General features: G+C 46.9%; 1 protein-coding gene across 1 annotated transcript in view; it reads left to right on the top strand.

The window, feature by feature from the left end:
• Positions 1–1,220: 1,220 nt before the first annotated feature.
• Positions 1,221–19,391, top strand: part of LOC117361281 (transmembrane protein FAM155B-like) — a 42,833-nt gene continuing 24,662 nt past the window's right edge. Inside the window, exon 1 of the mRNA XM_033946414.1 lies at positions 1,221–1,381. Within this exon, the coding sequence (XP_033802305.1) occupies positions 1,336–1,381 (46 nt within the window). The 5' untranslated portion in view covers positions 1,221–1,335. The remainder of the gene's footprint in view (positions 1,382–19,391) is intronic.

Here is a 19,391-nt window from a genome sequence, read left to right as displayed (position 1 = left end):
CATGTGGGAGAGAGAAAGGACAGAGGAAGAATTGGGGTGAAGGAGAAGAAGGGAGAGATGACATGTGCATACCCCAGAAATAAGACCTAGTGCGTTTTTTGGGCCCAAAATTAATATGACACTCCTATTTTGGGGGAAACACGGTATATAGTGTATAGAGGTCAGCCATGATTTTGGCTCACTAGGGGGCCCTACTCTGCTTTCATGATGCTGGCCTGTAGGTCAGAGCACATAGCAGGTGGGAGATCTGGTGACATATGGGGCTGCTGACACTGGTTAATCCAACACTGCAATTCATAATAATCTGATACTTTGATGTTTTACTCTTATATATTGATAATTGGCTTCCATTTGCGTATCTCTGATCTGAAAAAGAATTACCTTCAAAAGCTAATCTAACCATACTCTAGTCCAATAAAAAGCTATCACCTGATTTCTTTTTATTTCTACATAGTAATCTGATGAAATGTTTCATGTGTCCGTGGGGCAGGAACCACAATTGTCATTAGGAATGGAAGAGAAAAAAAGGAAACCTTCAAACGTGGAGTAGCAATGGGTTAAAGCAACTTTCTTCTACCATCTGATTTTGAGGGAGAGAAAAGAGAGGATGAGAACTAGCTGAAGGAAGAGATCGTGATGGGGGGGGGAGGCTTCTCTGCCCTGGAGTGCAAAAATGAAGAGAAATTACAGCCGAAAATGTCAACAGCAAGAGCAGAAACGGGACAATTACACTGGAATTAATATTATGGAAAACATCAAAATGATGCAAGGACAAAATTAGACAGACTGTCCTCTATTTCTTGTACGTTGCTCCTCCCCAAGAGTTTCCCGACGCGGAATCTCTTACCCTCTCCCCAGATTAAGCTTCTCCACAGAAGACAAAACCAAATAGGAATGGAAGGGTGGTATAGACTGAACGATTTTCAAAGGGTTGTGTTCATGAGGAGTGAGTCTAAACTAAAGGACAGAGAGAAGTTCTGGCAGGTCTGACCTTTTCAGTATTTCTCTAGAGTCAGGAGTATGTTCCAGAGGACTAGAAAAGGGTCCCTCTCCTCAGGTTGGGAACTACTGACCTCTTGGTGAATACATTAACGGAATTGCTTCTGAAACAGAGAATAGTGAGGGTGAAGGATCCAAGGCAGGGTCTGATTTGTGTCTTTGACCTAATTGTTGCTATATAATGTTCTCTCTCTTTTTCACCCTAGGCTGTCCTACAAAGCCTGGCTGATGCTCTGAGTATTTTAATGTGACACAAGAGCGGTGTCGCCACCGGATTCCGTGCAAGCAATACTGCCTGGAAGTGCAGACCAGTGTACCTTTCATGTTACCGGGACAATGATGACCATTATCTATGGAGGCTTGCCTGGCTTCATCTGTACAGGTAAAATCTTGGTGCTCAAATTCAGGGGTCCTGAACTGGTGCCCTACTTTCAGCATAAGTGTGTTCAGTTGAAAATGAATCTTAAAAGTTGTGCTTATGAATTTACACTGGTCATTAATTTGCCTAGATTTGTAAGTCTAGTGCTGAAAATATATCCCTACATCTGTCCCTGTTTTCACCAACTTTTTATGCTCTTATATCTCGGAGTTTAGGGAAAATTTGAGTGTAAAGTTATGGACTCAGCCCTAGTAAATTTCTCAGCAAAACTCAGTAAAGTACAGTACGTAGTTACTACATGAATTAGCTTGTGATAACTGTTAGCGCACAAGCAAAGTAATGGTTGTCATGTTGCCATGACAGTGAGTGTTAATCCGTGGGTTAACTGCATGTTGTGTTAGGGGGTGAGACCTAGACGGATCATGGAGAGAGAAAGGGCAGGGCTGCATTCTGCAGTTCACACGTGGTAATCACCTACTGCCTCCTCAAGAGAAGTGCATCCGTGCTAGTTGCAACAGGTTGAATGCCCTCTGGGAACTGCAAAGGACATGCAGGGTACGTGCCCAACAATTATCACACGCCTTGTGTGTTCACCGCCTAAGGGGATCATTTTCAAAAAAAGACAGCATAAACTGGCACTTGGACGTCTTACTAGTCAAAACATCCAAGTGAGCATTTTCGAAACTGACTTTTTAGACGTCTTTCTGGTCATTTTGTCTCCAGTGCCTCTAAATCTTAACGGTGTATGTTAGACATGTTTTGGTCAGGATTAAGGCAGGCTTAGCACTTGGATGTTTAACAGCGATAATTAAACATTTTATAAAACGTCCAAGGCACAATTTGGATGTTTTGGGCTAGACCTGTTTTTAACACAAATAAGGACCAAAAAGTTGCCTTAACTGACAAGATGATCACTGGAGGAATGAAAATATGGCCCCCACCGCACTACGTGAAGACACTGAAGAAAAAAGCCCAAGGCGGCCTCACCGTCAAGAAGAGCACAGCACAACAGAGGAGTCGTGAGGATATGGACACCACTTACTGCTCTGTCCGCTCCTTACATTGACCTGTGATAAAGTAAAAAGCCTTTGAGACTCTTGACAAAGGCAAAGACACCGAAACACTGTCAGTGTCGAGTCTTCGCAGTGCTACAATCAATAAAGTGTATCTTGAATTTTACACCCGTTCCTGAATTATTGCCATCTTATCCTCACAACTCCTCTGTTGTGCCCCACACACTACCCCAGTGGTCACTGACCCCCTCCTACCCCCCAAATATCTGCAAGAAAGTACATATCTGTCTCTATGACATCTGCAGATGCTATGGCCAGTCTTAGCAGAGCTGCAAGCAGGTCTCTGGAGTAGCCTGGTGGGCAGTGCAGTGGACTGCAGAGAAGAGGACCCAGGCCCATATGGCACCCTAACTAGTACACTTGGGTGGAAAGTGTGAGCCCACCAAAACCCTACTGTACTTGCCATATAGGTGACACCTGCAAGCATAAGGACTATTGGGGTGGTAGACAGGTAGGCACAGTAGGTTTTCAGGGAAGTTTGGAGGGCTCACGATTCAATCATTTTTTATTGATCTTATTGTTTTAAATTTGGAGCCTACTGTCTTTTCTTGGCGGTTTGGCCCGCATGCAACGGTCTTGGTGGCCTTCTACAGTGGTCGAGGTCGGAGGTTGGCAGCGACTGAGGTTTAGTGGCAAATCGTCTCAGCAGCAGCCGAGGGACTTCAGTCACCTGATCCCGCAGTACCTGTCGCCCAAACCCGAACACAATAGCGAGCTGAGGCTGAACAGCCCCGACAAGATGCTGTTGCACACGGCCGACGAGCTCTCCGGCACGGAGGCCATTGTGGTGTCGCCGCCGTCGTCGTCCGCTGCCACTGCCTATCTGCAGGCCACAGCCAAGATCGTTCTGAAGCCCCCCGGGAATCACCTGCTGAGTTGTGGCGGCGGAGGCTTAGGAAGCGCCGGCTTCAGCGAACTGCCGAGACAAGAGATGGCCGGTCCCCCGGCCCTGGGAGGCTCCACCTCACCCCCTATGACCGGCTTCAGCACCCTGTGGTCGGTACAGACCTTTTCGCCGCCTCCTCTTGTCTCCGGCGCACCTAACCCTGGTGACAACGACCAGATCAATGCTTTGCCCGGCCCGGAGACTGAGAACTTCTACCCTGGGATCCCATCGTCCATTAGCCCGGCTTTTTTCCAGAGTTTCTCGCTGGTGTCGCACAAGCCATGTGCTGCGATGAACATGCCCGGCTTCAGTAGCCCCTTTTCGACTCAGATCTCGTTACCTCAGCAGCAGCAGCAAAACAGGGGTCCCCTGCCAGCCCCCAATAGCACCAACACCAGCACCAGGCGGCTTTTCGCAGCAGAGAAATTCCTACAATTACCATCAACCTCTTCTGAAGCAGTCTCCTTACTCACTTACTAACTTGCTCCACTCCATCACTGACGCTGAAACCGTGGATTGAAGACTATGTTTTGATTTTATTTTTCTTTCCAGTTTATGAATTATTTTAATCTCATTTATTGTTTTGCCACTTGTTTTGTTTTATTTTTATCATTTAAATTTCCCCAGAATTCTATTGTTCAACGGTTCCTCCCTTCTGCATCTATTCCTATCTCTCCTCTCTTCAACCTGTCAGAATGTTTATTTTCTTATCTTTTCCTCTATCTCTATTTTTCTCTTCTTTATTACTCTCAAGGTACTTTAGTTAGATTGTGAGCCTTCGGGACAGTAAGGGAATTTCTAAGTACCTATCTTACTTACAATTTTAATGCACCCTAATGTATATTTTCTGTAAACCGCTTAGAACCTAACGGATTAGCGGTATATAAGAAATAAAATACATTACATTACATTACATGTATACCTGACACCCTTATTGTGAAGTTCACAGCAGTGCCCCCCTAGGGTACCCCACTGCTCTGCAGGCATATCTGTGTGACCAGTCCATTAATAATGATGGTCCCTCCTACATACAAATGGCTTATGTTGGATGTTTTTAATTTGGACTTTTTTTCGATAATGGAAAAAAAAATTAGATGTCTAGCCAGAAAAAACATCTATTAAAAAACATTCTGGTAAAAAAAAGGTTAGACATTTTGTGGGTTTGAAAATGGCCAATTCTTCCACGTGATATTTGGATGTCTTGCGAGAAACGTCCAAAGTCGAACTTAGACATCCTATCAAAAATGGCCGTCTATTTCTATAGAATGGGCCACAAGTTAGGCACTCAGATGGAAGTTAGGTACCCAAACGGGGGTAAAAGGCAATTCGGTGCCTAACTACACAGGTGCTGTTCTATAAGTGAGCACCTTAATGCATGTGGGAATGAGCGCCAAACTTATATAATATCGTAGGTGGCGTGTCAAGGTGCCTTTTAATATGGTGTCAACGTAGGGTCTAGTGTCCAGATACTGTGTTTTTGGACACCTGGGGGGCCGCGGGAGCGGACTGCTGGGCATGATGGACCTATGGTCTGACTCGGCAGAGGCAATGCTTATGTGCTTATATAGAGTTTCTCCCTTAGTAAAGGTGCCCCAAATTAGCAGCATAAATCCCTTGACTATCAGCTCCTTCTCATTGAAAGCCTTGACTCCATGGTCGGGGTGAGATGCACTCAGAGTTCATTCCAGGTGAATTAAACAGTTCTGTTTGGAACCTTCACTTGGTCATTGCCTAGTTAGACAGAGCATCTCCTATTACCTGAAGGGTAAAAACAAAATTAAGAGCTTTCTGTGTTTGGCAGGCATGCAAGGAATAGAATTTTTACTTGGGGGGAAATTGCATCGGGATCATTTTCTATCATCCAAAGAAAAGCTTTCAGTCGATGTCTGATACAAAGCTCTAATGAGTTTTTTCTTTTGACACAGAAATTGGAGCAAAATCAAAATACCCATCCCCAAATAAGCATCACAGTAGCATCGTAAATATCTGCAGCTAAGCACCGGTTATGTCTCCTGGACAACACTCCAAGTCCAACTTGGCTTGATCATCTCCCCTTTTTGTCCTTTACTATTCTATCTAGACAAGTAACACACATTTACATATCTAAAGCAACCAAGACCCCCACATTCATCCAATGTCTTCCACCCCTGTTCTTACTTGGGGATAGTAAACCACTTTACATTCAAAGTGGTTTACATCCAGGTACTTGAAGCATTTTCCCTTTCTGTCCCAGTGGGCTCACAATCTATCTAATGTACCTGGGGCAGTGGAGGATTAAGTGACTTGTCCAGGGTCACAGGGAGCAGTGGGGGATTTGAACCCACAACCTCAGGGTGCTGAGGCTGTGGCTCTAACCACTGCACCACCCTCTCCACTGTTTTTAAATTGGGTCTTGATATACTGTTATTACTGAATCACAGATCAAAGTTTCCTTATCTATCCCAAGCAGACTTAAATTCTGCCAGTTTTGGTTTTCACCATCTTTGCTGGTACTTTTCTCCATGTATTTATCACTCCCTCTGTGAAACAGTTTTTCTTTATAATTTCTCCCTCCAAATTCATACTCTATTATGATTCCGTATCTTTGAATTTCTACTTTTATGGAAAAAATATCTTCTATGTATGTTATTAAAACCTGCTAAAAATTTAAAATGTTTCTGTCGTATTTCCCTTTCTCATAGTAAGTCCATTTTGAGTTCCTTGCATTTCTGTCTATAGGGCAGGGCTTTCCAAACTTTGATTCAACATCTTCTTCTTGTTGTTAAGTGCTGTCAATTCATGGTGACCTCTGGATAGGTGCTCTGCCCTTTTATTGAGCCTTCAATCATAGGGTTCATTGTATCAAGCCATCAGATTGGTGGGCTTCCTCTTTCGTAATGACTTTCAACCTTTCCAAGCCTGATGTCTTTCTCTAATTATCTGTCTCTTCATATGATGTGTCCAACATATGAAAACTGAAGTCTTGTTATTTGAGTTTCCAAGGAAAGCTTAAGTTTGAGCTTCTCCAATACCAATTGATTTGTTCTTTGTGCAGTCCACAAAATGTGCAGTATTCTTCTCCGGCATTATAATTTAAAGGCATCAATTTTCTTTCTGTCATGTTTCTTCATTGTCCAACTTTCACATCCATCATTGAAAATACCATGACTTGGACAAGTTGAATCTTTGCATGCACAAATATATCTTAGTAATTGAAGATTTTTGACTAGCCCTTCATAAACTACAAGATTGCAGAAAGAGGAAGACAGGCAACAATATCTGGTACAAACAAAGAATCATGTCAGGAAATTCTTTCTCATGGAGAGGGTGGTCGATGCCTGGAATCCCCTCCCAAGGGAGGTAGTAGAGATGAACAGTGACAGAATTCAAAAAGGCATGGAATAGACACAAAGGATCTCTAATTAGAAAATGAATGGTATAAAAGACAAAATTTAAATGGTTGCATATGTGTTTGATATGTTGACTCCAGCTGTGAAGAACTAAAGCAGACTTGCAAAGCCTGTGTCCCGTATATGACAAAACAGTTTAGGAGTGGCTGCAGTGGACTTCAATGGCAACTCTAGCAGTTGGAACCCAAAGATGGTGCAGGGTGGACATCTATGGTCTATTTTCCAGAACTACCAAAGAAAGACAATTTAATCATAAAAATATGATGGCAGATAAAGGCAAATTTGCCCATCTGCCACATCCACTATCTCCTCCTCTCCCTAAGACAGTGGTCCTCAACCCTGTTCTGGAGGACCACCATACAGTCAGGTTCTCAGGATAGCCCTAATGAATATACATGGAGCCTCCATTATATGCAAATCTCTTTCATGCATATTCATTAGGGCTATCCTGAAAACCTGACTGACTGGTGATCCTCCAGGACAGGGTTGGGAACCACTGCCCTAAGAGATCCCACGTGCCTGTCCCATGGTTTCTTAAATTCAGACACAGTCTTTGTCTCCACCACCTCTACCAGGAGACTGTTCCACGGACCTGCCACCCTTTCTGTAAAAAAAGTATTTCCTTAGATTACTCCTATCATCTCTAAACTTCATCCTATGTCCTTTCAAATGAAAGAAGTTTGCCTTATGCACGTTTATGCCATGTAGGTATTTAAACATCTGTATCATATCTTCCCTCCAAAGTGTACATATTGAGATCTTTAAGTCCGTCCCCACATGCCTTATGATGACCACCGACTGTAGGGCGGGCTGGATGGACCGTTCAGATCTTTATCTAGCATCATTTAGTATGTTACTGTGGTAAAGTAGTCAGGAAGGCAAAGATATAAATGGGAGAAAATAAGCAACCAATAAAGTAAAAGGGGGGGAGGGGGGAATAAGACATTTCTTTAGAAACATTAGTGATAGGAGGAAGTGCAAAGGTGGCATTGTGAGGCTCATGAGTGAAGAGGAAGAAACTGTTAAGGATAAGGTAGACTTGCTTAATAAATATTTCTGTCTTGTGTTCACATATGATGGACTGGGAAAGGGCCACAGAAGACAAAACCAAATAGGAATGGAAGTGTGGTATATACTGAACGATTTTCAAAGGGTTGTGTTCACGAGAAGCGAGCTAAACTAAAGGATAGAGAGAAGTTCTGGCAGGTCTGACCTTTTCAGTATTTCTCTAGAGTCAGGAGTGGTTCCGGAGGACTAGAAAAAGGTCCTTCTTCTCAGGTTGGGAACTACAGGCTGGATACATTAATGGAAATGCTTCTGAAACAGAGAATAGTGAGGTGAAGGATCCAAGGCAGTCTGATTTTTAGAAGAGGCAGGTCTTGTCAAACAAATCTGATTAGTTTCTTTGACTCTGTGACCAGACAGTTGCATTGAGGGAGGGCAAAGCCTAAGTGACCTTGGTATATGCCCTAAAATGACTGGCTGAGTTGGAACCAGTTGAGTAGAAGGTGACAAAGGGTAGGTCTTAAGAGGAACTGTCTGTAAGGAAAAAGATGTTACCAGTGGTGTACCACAAGATTAGGATTTGGGGCCAGTTCTTTTTAACATTGTTGTGAGGAATGGGACTTGGCGTGTCCCTAGCAGTGTTCAAATCCAAGCTAAAAGCCCACTTTTTAAAAATCTGTTTTCAACTCTTAACTCCCACTCACTGCTGTCAGATGCCTAGACCCACTGTATCATTTCCTCTACCATAATCTCCCCAACCCTGAAATGTCCTATCTAAATTAGATTGTAAGCTCTTCTGAGCAGAACTGTCTATTGTATGTTAAAATGTTCAACGCTATAGAAATAATAAATAGTAGCAGTGGTAGTTGGGTGTGATCATTTGAAGACTTCCGGGGCGACCGGGGAAGGTAGGCAGAGGACTTGGGAGCTGGAGAGAGAGGTTGTGTCACAGGATCCTGCTGGAGCTAGGGCGGAGCCTTTGCGCCCCCCAAATGAAAAAGCGTTCCTCTGCCTAGGGCGTATAGTTTTGGAGACTGCACCTTCAAAACGAATTTTACAGGACAGACTCGGTCCAGAGGGTGGCTGCTAAAATGGTCAAAGTCCTTCATCATAAAGCATATAGGGACAGACTTAAAGACCTTAGTATGTATACTTTGGAAGAAAGGCGGGTGAGGGAGATATGGGGCTCCTTTTACGAAGGGCCTTAACGCGCGGAATAGCAGGCGGTAGTTTTACGGCTAGTGCTCACTATAGCACATGCTAATCCGGTGCATACGTTAAAAATGCTAGCGCACCTTCGTAAAAGGAGCCCATGATGTAGATATGAAAAAGTAACTGGCAGATAAAGGCCCATCCGCAGTAACCATTAACTCTTCCTCTCTATAAGCGATCCCATGTACCTATTCCATACCTTCTTGAATTCAGACACAGTCTCTGTTTCCACCACTTCTTCCAGGAGACTGTTCCACGCATCTACCACCCTTTCTGAAAAAAAGTATTTCCTTTGATTACTCCAGAGCCTACCACCATCCTATTGCAGAGCTTCCTTTCAATTGAAAGAAACTCGACTCATGCACATAGGTATTTAAACATCTCTATCATATCTCCCCTCTTCCACTCTTCCTCTAAAGTATACAGATTGAGATCTTTAAGTCTGCCCCAATACGCCTTCTGACACAGACCACACACCATCTTAGTAGCCCTCCTATGGACTGACTCCATCCTTTTTATATCTTTTTGAAGATGTGGTTTCCAGAAATGTACACAATATTCTAAATGAGGTCTCACCAGAGTCTTATACAGGAGCATCAATACCTCCTTTTTCCTACTGGCCAAACCTCTTCCTATGCACCCTAGCATCCTTCTAGCTTTCGCCTTCACCTTTTCAATCTGTTTGGCCAATTTAAGACTTTCACATAAAATTATACCCAAATCCCGCTTTTCTTCTTCACCCCTTAAACTGTAACATTCCCTAGGGTTTTTGCAGCCCAAATGCATGACCTTGCATTTCTTAGCATTAAATTTTAGCTCCCAAATTTCAGATGGATCGGCAAATGGCTAGAGAACAGAAAACAGAGGGTGATCATAAATGGGAAATTCTCGGATTAGGAGAAGGTGACTAGTGGCGTGCCCCAGGGCTCGGTTCTTGGGCCCATCTTGTTCAACATTTTTATAAATGACCTTGAGGAGGGAACGACGTGCAATATAATCAAGTTTGCAGATGATACAAAGCTATGTCGGGGGGTTGGCTCTCCAAGGGACTGCGAGGATCTTCAGAAGGATCTGAATCAGCTGGAATGGGCAATAAAGTGGCAAATGAATTTCAATATAGACAAATGCAAGGTGATGCATCTGGGAAAGAAGAACAAAGAACATGAATATAGATTATTGGGAGTGACATTAACCGAATGCGAACAAGAAAGGGACTTGGGAGTCCTGATAGACAGAACCCTAAAACCATCGGCTCAATGCGCGGCGGCAGCAAAGAAAGCTAACAGGATGTTGGGTATGATTAAAAAAGGGATTACGAGTAGGTCGGAGGACGTCATAATGCCACTTTACAGAGCAATGGTCAGACCACACTTAGAATACTGTGTCCAGTACTGGTCTCCATACCTCAAGAAAGATATAACTCTGCTGGAGAGGGTGCAGAGGCGAGCCACGAAACTAGTCAAAGGTATGGAGAATTTGAGCTACCAGGAACGCCTCAGAAAACTGGGACTGTTCACCCTCGAAAAGAGAAGATTGAGAGGGGATTTGATAGAGACTTTTAAAATATTAAAAGGATTTGACATAATAGACCAGAAAGAAGCATTACTGACTTATTCAGACGTGACACGGACAAGAGGTCATGGCCTGAAACTGTGTGGCAGCAGGTTCAAGACAAATATCAGGAAGTTCTTTTTCACACAGCGAGTGGTGAGCGCTTGGAATGCTCTCCCAGAGGAGCTTGTGGAGGAGACTAGTGTTCAGGGTTTCAAGCACAAGTTGGATGCACACCTTCTTGCAAATCATAGCCGGGGATAGGGAAACCCGGGTCTCCAACAAGGAGCACCTAACTGGGCCTCCGCGTGTGCAGATCGCCGGACAAGATGGACCTAGGTCTGATCCGGTGAAGGCGTTTCTTATGTTCTTTATGTTCTTATTCACACCATCTGAAGTGTCTACTCTATTGCAGATTATGGTATCATCCACAAAGAGGCCAAACTTACCCGACAGCCCTTCAGCAATATTGCTTATAAAAATGTTAAAAAGAACAGGCCCAAGAACAGAACCTTGAGGCACACCACTGGTAACAGCCCTTTCCTCACAGCGATCTCCATTGACCACTACTCTCTGTCGTCTTCCACTTAACCAGTTCCTAACCCAGACCATCACTTTGGGGCTCATCCAAAGAGCACTCAGTTTATTTATTAGACATCTGTGTGGAACACTGTCAAAGGCTTTCCTAAAATCTAAACCCACCACATCTAGCACACATCCTCTATCCAATGCTCTGGTCACCCCGTCAAAGAAATTGATCATATTTGTCTGACAAGACCTACCTGTAGTGAATCCATGTTGCCTCTGGTCCTGTAATCCACCGGAATCCAGAAACTTCACCATTCTCTGTTTTAAAAGCATTTCCATTAATTTGCTTACCACAGAAGTCAGACTTACTGGCCTGTAATTCCCTACTTCTTCCTTACTTCCACATCCGCCCTTCTCCAATCCTCTGGTACCACTCCCAACTCTAGAGAAGCATTGAAAAGGTCAGTCAGCAGAACCACCAGAACTTCCCTATTTTCCTTCAGCACCCTCAAATGTACACCATCCGGTCCCATCGCTTTGTCTACCTTTAATTTAGCTAGCTCCTCTGAAAATCAATCAGGTTCTACCACTCCACCATCCCTATTTGCATTTGTCTTCTGTGGTCCTGCTCCCGGATCTTCAGCCATGAACACAGAACAAAAATATTTGTTAAGCAATTCAGCCTTTTCTTTATCAGCTTCCACATATTCCTCCCTTCACTTTTGAGCCTCACAATGCCACTTTTGTACTTCTTCCTTTCACTGATATATCTAAAAAATGTTTTGTCTCCCTGTTTTACCATGTCAGATATTTTTTCTTCCATTTGTATCTTTGCTTTCCTGACTTCCTGATCATCCTCTCTTAACTTTCCCAGATATTTTTGTCTGTCTTCCTCTTTCTGTTTGGCTGACATTGCTGCCTTGATGTTCTGCAGTCATGTAAAACTAAACATGTCCAAGACTGAGCTGCTCCTCTTTCCTTCTAAACCCTGTGCTCTTCTTCCTCCGGTCTGTCTCGGTAAATAATACTGTCATCATTCTACTCTCCACTGCTCGCAACCTTGGAGTCGTCTTCAATTGCAACCTCTTATTTTGTATGTACATCCAACAAACTGCTAAAACCTGTCACTTCTATCTCTACAACATCACCAGAATTCACCCCTTCTTCTCTGAGCACACTACCTGGACTCTTGTCCATGCTCTCATAACCTCAATCTACTTCCAACTTGTCTACTGCAGTGCCATCTCTCCCTCCTGCAATCTGTGCAAAACTCTGCTGAACGACTCATCTTCTACCAACATCACTACACTCATGCCACCAGTCTCTTTAAATCACTTCATTGGCTCCCTTTCCGCCATCGCATACAGTTCAAGCTCCTATTGCTGACCTACAAGTGTGTTCATTCTGCTGCCCCTCACTATCTCTCCTCTCTTCTCTCTCTTTATACACCTCCCAGAGATCTCTGTTCTTCAGATAAGCTGCTCTTAGCTGTGCCTTTCTCCTCCACTGCCAATTCCAGACTTCGTTCCTTTCATCTAGCTGCCCCCTATTCCTGGAATAAATTACCTGAGTTTGTCCGCCAAGCCCCTTCCCTTACCTTGTTTAAAAATAGACTGAAAACCTACCTTTTTGATATAGCTTTCAATCGTTAACCCTACTCCTCTGCTCTCCAACCTAGCCAGCTGATAAATCGTTCCCCTTAACTGTATCAATGACATTATCCCAGGACAAGCAGGCAGGTATTCTCACTAGTGGATGATGTCATCAGACAGAGCCCCGGTACGGACGTCTCACAAGCACGTGTTGCTTGTAGAAACTTAAAGTTTCTAGATGCCCGCACCGCGCATGCGCCGGTGCCTTCCTACCCGGAGATCCGGGCGTGTCTCCTCAGTTCTTTCTTTTCCGCGGAGCTGAGAAGTTCAACTTCTTCATGCGCTAGCTGAATTCAGTTAAATTTGCCTTCCTTGTCCGCGTTTTCGCTTTCTTTTAGTTACAGTTAACAGTTCTTTTCTTTTTCAGTAAAAAAAAAAAAAAAAAAAGAAGATTATTTTCTCCGGCGGGTCGAACGGGCCGGCCACGTGGCTCAGGCCCACTGGTTTCGACCTAGCGGCGGAGATTTTCCGGCCTATGTCCCGGCCAATCACCGGGTTTAAAAAGTGCAGCAAGTGCCAACGCGCGATTTCACTCACGGACCCTCACTGGCGCTGTTTGCAGTGTTTGGGCCCTGACCACATCCCGAAATCGTGCAGGCCTTGCTCTACCCTTACGGCACGCTCATTCAAGCGGCGTTGCCTATTGTGGGAATCGATGTTCAAGATGGACGCAGCTAAGGATCCCTCAGCCTCCACTTCATCTGATACCTCCCCGGTTCGGGCGAAACCGGCATCGACCCCTCCTGCATCGAGTGTGGTGAAACCGGCATCGCTCACCCCGACACCATCCACGAGCTCGACGTCGGTGCCTGCCCCGGTCTCCTCGGTTCAGGTACCTCTTCCTTCCACAGTGCCACCAATGGTCATCAAAGTGCCGAAAGCTACTAAGCAGAAGCACTCGGCCTCGAAGGAGCGCGATGTCCGTGCAGGAGGACCCCCTTTCGGTGCGGATCCCTCCTTATCGGCTTCGCTACGGTCCGTGCTGGAAGCTCAATTCATTGAGCTCATGCAGACCATCGGACCCGGGCTCATCGCTGCCATACAGGGTGACCTCCCGGTACCGGTCCAAAGGGGCGGTCCGCCCCCTCCCCCCTCCCCCCACACCGTTCGACCTCGACAACCGACGAGGACGAACGGGGGAGGGCGGCGATGCCCGCGCGGCAAGCCTCGCTTACCGATATGCCGCCATTAGAACCCATTACGCCTCCGCGCCAACATGGGACCAGACCTCCGATCGATACTCGAAGCCCTGGGCATAGTCAGGAAGAGTTCTTCCGTACTCCTTACCAGACTTGGGTAGCATCGCAAGAACCCGCATCGCAAACCCAGTTGCGATCCACTGCTTCCAGCCCTATCCACTTCGGGGCCTCGGGAGACCATGCGATGCACAGACGATCCCGATCCCCGTCCCGCCACCGAGACGGGCACCGATCGAGACACTCATCCTGGCACTCCTCACGCCATTCGGAGGTGTCACCGCAGAAAAAACTGCAACGTAGGGGATACTCCTCATCAGAGGTGTCCCCCCCGAGGGGCCCGGAGTACGAGGAGACACCGGTGCCCGATTCTCCTTGTCACTCCCCGATGTCCACGGACCTGGAGGCCTCCTCCTCCTCCAGCCCGTCCCACAGACCGACGCTGGCGGAACAATTGTCCTTCTCATCATTCCTCCGACAAATGGCGGATGATCTAGATGTGACCCTTGACACGGGCTCCCGATACTCCAAAGAGTATCTGGACACCATGCATTTACCTAACCCTCCAACGGAGTCGCTTCGGCTCCCCTTGCATAAATTACTGGACCAGACCTTCATGCAGTGCTTCGAAACACCGTACTCCATACCGGCGATCCCCAGCAAACTCGATGCTCGATACCGCATCGTGCACCATAAAGGGTTCGAGGGCCCTCAACTCTCCCACCAATCCCTACTGGTCGAGTCCTCCCTTAAACGCTCTCATCCCTCCCAGGTCTACGCCTCTGTACCGCCGGGCCGAGAGGGGAGAACAATGGACAAATTTGGTAGAAAATTCTACCAAAACTCCATGATGGCGTCACGGGTGCTAAACTACAACTTCTTTTTCTCTTCCTATCTGGAGTTCTTCTTGCCGGTGCTCCGCAAGTTCACTCCGTTCATAGACAACCAAGCTCGATTCGAGTTCGAGGAAGTGGTAGCCTCCCTCTCCCAATTACGCCTCCAGCTGATGCAATCCTCCTTCGATGCATTCGAACTCTCGGCACGCGCCGCCGCAAGCGCGGTAGCTATGCGTCGCCTGGCATGGCTCCGTACTATCGATATGGATCCCAACCTACAGGACAGACTCGCCAACGTACCATGTGCTGGAGCTGACCTGTTCGATGAGTCTATCGAAACTGTTACCAAGAAGCTGTCGGATCATGAAAAATCCTTTCAATCCATCCTGCGGCCCAAACCCAAACCTCAACAGTCTCGACCTTCCAGGCCACCCCTGATTTACCAGCGGCGTTACATGCCCAGACAAACGCCTGCTGCGAGACAGCCTGCGAAGAGACAACCTCCCCAGAAGTCTCAGCAAAAACCTCAGCCACCGGCTGTACCTAAGGCTCCCCAGCCCTTTTGACGCCCCTCCCGGGAGCATAACCTCGGCCTCTCCCATAGGGGGCCGCCTCCATCTTTTTTACCATCGATGGGAGGCCATAACCACGGACCTATGGGTCCTCACCATCATAAGAGAAGGATACTCTCTTCAATTCCACCGGGTCCCCCCGGACCATCCTCCAAGAGAGTATCCTTCAAGCTCGACGCAGACCGCCCTTCTTCTTCAGGAAGTCCAAACCTTACTTCAGCTTCGGGCTGTCGAGCCGGTCCCGTCAGACCAATTGAACCGAGGGTTTACTCCCGGTACTTCCTCGTCCCGAAGAAAACGGGCGACCTGCGACCCATTTTAGACCTTCGGGCCCTCAACAAGTTCCTGGTCAAGGAGAAGTTTCGCATGTTGACTTTGGCTTCTCTATACCCCCTCCTCGAGCAGAACGACTGGTTATGCTCCCTGGATCTCAAGGAGGCCTACACTCACATCCCCATTCACCCGGCCTCCCGAAAGTTCCTCAGATTTCGGGTGGGAAATCTGCACCTACAGTATCGAGTGCTACCATTCGGCCTATCTTCATCCCCCAGAGTCTTCACAAAGTGCCTGGTGGTAGTGGCCGCAGCACTCCGGGACAGGGGTCTACAGGTATTCCCATACCTCGACGACTGGCTCATCAAGGCCCCGTCAGCCCCAGAGGTCACTTCGGCGGCCTTGGCTACAACCTACTTCCTCCAGAATTTGGGCTTCGAGATCAACTTCTCCAAGTCTCATCTACAACCCACCCAGTCCCTCCCCTTCATCGGAGCGGTCCTGGACACCACCCGACTCCGAGCATTCCTGCCCCGGCAACGCATGGAGTCTCTTCTTCATCTCTGCCAGTCGGTGGCTACTCGCCAAACCCTACCGGCGAGACAACTGATGGTGCTCCTGGGCCATATGGCCTCCACAGTACACGTGACACCCTTTGCCAGACTCCACCTCAGGATCCCCCAGTGGACCCTGGCATCACAGTGGAATCAGACGTCCGATCCACTATCCAAACGCATCTTAGTCACACCTGCTCTTCGGCAGTCTCTACTTTGGTGGATGACCTCTTCGAATCTATCCAGAGGTTTGCTGATGCACTCTCCCCCCCATCAGAAAGTTCTCACAACCGATTCGTCGAATTACGCATGGGGGGCCCACCTGGAGGGTCTCCGCACCCAAGGATTCTGGACCAGTGCGGAAAGACTACACCAGATCAATCTACTGGAACTCAGAGCCATCTTCAATGCGCTCCAAGCTTTCCAACACCTACTCCACGACATGGTAATCCTCATTCGCACAGACAATCAGGCCGCCATGTATTATATCAACAAGCAAGGAGGCACGGGCTCGGCCATCCTTTGCCAGGAAGCTCTACGAGTCTGGGACTGGGCGGTGCGCCACAACACCCTACTCAGAGCAGTATACATCCAGGGGGAGAACAACGTCTTAGCAGACAAACTAAGCCATCTGCTACAACCGCACGAATGGACTCTCCATTCCAGCCCCCTTCACCAAATCTTCACGCAATGGGGGACGCCTCAGATAGACCTCTTTGCGGCTCCCCACAACGCCAAACTGCCTCAGTTTTGCTCCAGGATCTACACTCCTCATCGCCTCGAGGCAGATGCTTTTCTACTGAACTGGGGGAAACGATTTCTATATGCGTTCCCACCATTCCCGCTGATCCAGAAGACTCTGGTCAAGCTGAAACTCGAACGGGCCACCATGATTCTAATAGCTCCTCGGTGGCCCAGACAACCTTGGTTCTCCCTCCTACTTCAACTCAGCAGCAGGGAACCAGTACCACTTCCAGTGTTTCCTTCACTGCTTACTCAACATCAAGGATCACTACTTCATCCCAACCTGCAGTCTCTCCACCTGACAGCTTGGTTCCTCTCAACGTAACCCCTCACCAATTCTCACAAGAAGTGAGGGAGGTCTTGGAAGCTTCCAGGAAGCCCGCCACTCGACAATGCTACTCCCAGAAATGGACCAGATTCTCCTCATGGTGTGGTTCTAAGTCAAAGGAACCTCAGCGAGCTTCCTTATCCTCCGTGCTGGACTATCTCCTACACCTATCTCAATCTGGGCTCAAGTCCACATCCATACGAGTCCACCTGAGCGCTATTGCGGCGTTCCACCAGCCCCTCCAAGGGAAACCCCTCTCGGCCCATCCGGTGGTCGCCAGATTTATGAAAGGACTCTTCCATGTTAACCCTCCTCTCAAACCACCCCCAGTAGTTTGGGACCTCAATGTAGTCCTTTCCCATCTCATGAAGCCCCCGTTTGAACCACTCAACAGGGCCCCTCTGAAGTATCTCACCTGGAAAGTGCTTTTCCTTGTAGCCCTTACGTCCGCTCGCAGAGTCAGCGAACTCCAGGCATTGATGGCGGATCCACCATTCACAGTATTCCACCATGACAAGGTGGTCCTCCGCACTCACCCGAAATTCCTGCCTAAGGTAGTCTCCGAATTTCATCTCAACCAATCCATTGTACTTCCAGTATTCTTCCCTAAGCCTCATTCTCACCACGGAGAATCGGCCCTTCACACTCTAGACTGTAAACGTGCCTTGGCTTTCTACCTGGATCGCACCAAGCCACACAGAACCACTCCTCAACTTTTTGTCTCCTTCGATCCTAACAAGTTGGGAAGACCCGTATCAAAGCGCACCATCTCTAATTGGATGGCGGCTTGTATCTCTTTCTGCTATGCCCAGGCTGGATTATCACTTCCTTGTAAGGTCACAGCCCATAAGGTCAGAGCAATGGCAGCCTCAGTAGCATTCCTCAGATCAACACCAATCGAGGAAATTTGCAAGGCTGCCACCTGGTCCTCGGTTCACACATTCACCTCACATTATTGTCTGGATACCCTCTCCAGACGGGATGGACAGTTTGGCCAAACAGTATTGAAAAATTTATTCTCTTAAGTCGCCAACTCCCCCTCCATCCCACTGAGGTTAGCTTGGAGGTCACCCACTAGTGAGAATACCTGCCTGCTTGTCCTGGGATAAAGCAATGTTACTTACCGTAACAGTTGTTATCCAGGGACAGCAGGCAGCTATTCTCACGTCCCACCCACCTCCCCTGGGTTGGCTTCTCAGGCTAGCTACCTGAACTGAGGAGACACGCCCGGATCTCCGGGTAGGAAGGCACCGGCGCATGCGCGGTGCGGGCATCTAGAAACTTTAAGTTTCTACAAGCAACACGTGCTTGTGAGACGTCCGTACCGGGGCTCTGTCTGATGACATCACCCACTAGTGAGAATAGCTGCCTGCTGTCCCTGGATAACAACTGTTACGGTAAGTAACATTGCTTTCTGTATGGCTGTTTAGATTGTAAACTCTTTCGAGCAGTGACTGTCTTCTTTGTGACTCTGTGCATAGTAGTAGTGTGAAGAGTTTCAGTCTTTGGGAAGCAGAGCTGAGATTGTGATGTCATAATGCCTCATTCCACCAATAAGAGTCAACCTCATCAGTGATGTCACAATGGTTTGATTGTCCTGTACTCCCCTGCGCACTCCAACCCAGCCAGCAGATTAACTGTTCCTCTTAACTGTATCCATGACATCTTGTTTGTCTGTAAGCTCTTTGGAGCAGGGACTGTCTTCTTTGTGACTCTGTATAGTGCTGTGTACGTCTGGTAGCACTATAGAAAAATTAATAGTAGAGTTAGTAGTAGATATTTAAATGCACAAGAGATGTTGTTCAATTGAAAGGAAGCTCTGTAATGAGGTGGGCATAAGATGAAGGTGAAAGAGGACAGACAGGAGTAACCTAAGGAACTACTTCTTCATGGAAAGGGTGGTGAATACATGGAACAGCCTCCCAGTCGAGGTAATAGAGATGAAGTCTGTATCTGAATTTAAGAAAGCATGGGACATGTCCAGAGTATCTTTAAGGGAGAGGAAACATGCCAAATGAATCTGATTGAATTCTTTGACTGCATGCCCAGAGAACTGCATTGAGGTTGCGTATTAGATGTAATTTACTTAGATTTCAGCAAAGCCTTTGACATGGTTCCTCATAGGAGGCCCATAAACAAATTTGACAGGCTGAAGTTAGGATCTACAGTGGTAAACTGGATTTGAAACTGGTTGACAGGCAGATACTAGAGAGT

This window comes from Geotrypetes seraphini, chromosome 5 (assembly GCF_902459505.1).
Source record: "Geotrypetes seraphini chromosome 5, aGeoSer1.1, whole genome shotgun sequence".
In the NCBI taxonomy this organism is placed as follows: domain Eukaryota; kingdom Metazoa; phylum Chordata; class Amphibia; order Gymnophiona; family Dermophiidae; genus Geotrypetes; species Geotrypetes seraphini.
This window is presented reverse-complemented; position numbering and strand designations above follow the sequence as displayed.